This window comes from Camelina sativa, chromosome 3 (genome assembly GCF_000633955.1).
Source record: "Camelina sativa cultivar DH55 chromosome 3, Cs, whole genome shotgun sequence".
NCBI lineage: Eukaryota > Viridiplantae > Streptophyta > Magnoliopsida > Brassicales > Brassicaceae > Camelina > Camelina sativa.
In genome coordinates this window covers 8,077,442-8,078,777 of record NC_025687.1, presented here as the reverse complement: position 1 = coordinate 8,078,777, position 1,336 = coordinate 8,077,442, and the positions used below count along the sequence as shown (strand labels likewise).

Below are 1,336 nucleotides of genomic sequence, written 5' to 3'. Positions count from 1 at the left end.
TTAGTGGAAGATATGAACACAGCAGACGAAGAGTGGATGAGACGAAGGGAAAACATTGTGGAGAATGAAGGAGGAAACGGTGATGAAAGTGAATATATGCAGTGGTTCAATAGCATCACAGTCCCGAAGCTTCACAGAGATACAAGTCTCGAAGCTGATATAATGAATGTGGTAAATGCATCTTCTTCTTCTTCTTCTTCTTCGTTATTTATGCATAGTCACCTCGAAATTGCTTGTTAATACGATTTCTGTGGTCTTTTGTAGCAAGCTGCTATACTACAATTTGACGAGGTGGCCTCAACGTTATCATTAGAGGATCTACATCCAGAGGAGAGAGAAGCAATTGAAGAAGCAGTGATGTGTATGTCCAATGCCTTGAGAGTAGGAGATTGGTATGAGGCGTCAACAACAAATAAACGCAAGCGGAGGGAGGAACAGCAAACGGATTGGAGCGAATGAAAAAACGAAGATCCTTTGTATGTTCTGGCTGATCATTTACCTTCAGGCAATCACTTAAAGAAAGAAGATGTGTAAGTCCCGTCCTCACTTGAAGTTTATTATGCTTTATTTAACAAGCATTCATAAAACAATGCTAATTGTTTGACATTTAGAAGTAAGTAGAGGTCTTGGTTGGTTTGGTATCTTAAAGAGTACTAAAGAGGGTACATATATATTCAAGAGATTTAAACTGTTCGAAGGTTTCTTTCTATTCTATCACAGATTTACATGGCAGCTGCAGATTATTGAGAGGCAATTATTATTATGTGCAATTAATTTTGTTACAGCTCAAACAAGAGCATTAGATGAGAAGATACTGTCACACGTTAATATCATGTCTGAAAATTTAACAAGTAGGTGTTCTAATCAGGGGTTGTATTGGAGTAGTCATTAATTCGCACATAGCGAGTGTTTGATGTTCCTCAGGAAACGAGATGCGATAAATATGGATATTTCATTGTACTCCTATGTTAGCCACCATTTATTACAAAAAAAAAAAAAAAACAAAACAAAAAAAAAGAGAAAAAAGATGAGTACAACTTCACGCATTAATTGAGTATTCAGCAAACAAAAAGTATAATTTTCCTAGAATGATGATGACCCCCAATTGCATAGTTTTCCCTAAACTATGCTGGTTTATGTGATTTTTGCATACAAGAACATGTAAGAACATTTCCAATTTTTGTGTATTACTATTATTTAGTAAAAATCGGTATTAAATTTAAGAAAGCAAAAGGAAGAAAAAGAGGAGAAGATGAAGTCAGCAAAAAACCCAGAAGGAAAAGTCAATTTTTGTCATTACATGACAACCTTGATAAAAAAAAAAAAAAAAAAAAAA

The 1,336-nt window shown here is 34.8% G+C and overlaps 1 protein-coding gene across 1 annotated transcript; it reads left to right on the top strand.

Moving 5' to 3' along the window:
• On the top strand, positions 7 to 732 carry LOC104775905. Its single transcript, XM_010499866.1, has 2 exons — positions 7 to 171; positions 265 to 732. The coding sequence occupies exons 1-2, from the start codon at positions 13 to 15 to the stop codon at positions 457 to 459; spliced, it is 354 nt and encodes a 117-aa protein (XP_010498168.1). The 5' UTR covers positions 7 to 12; the 3' UTR covers positions 460 to 732.

What these genes read in the sequence shown, in the direction of transcription:
- LOC104775905 (XM_010499866.1), top strand. Translation starts at nt 13, where the DNA reads ATGAACACAGCAGACGAAGAGTGGATGAGACGAAGGGAAAACATTGTG. An exon ending in AAGCTGATATAATGAATGTG is followed by an intron (nt 172 to 264) that starts GTAAATGCATCT and finishes GGTCTTTTGTAG; the next exon opens with CAAGCTGCTATACTACAATT.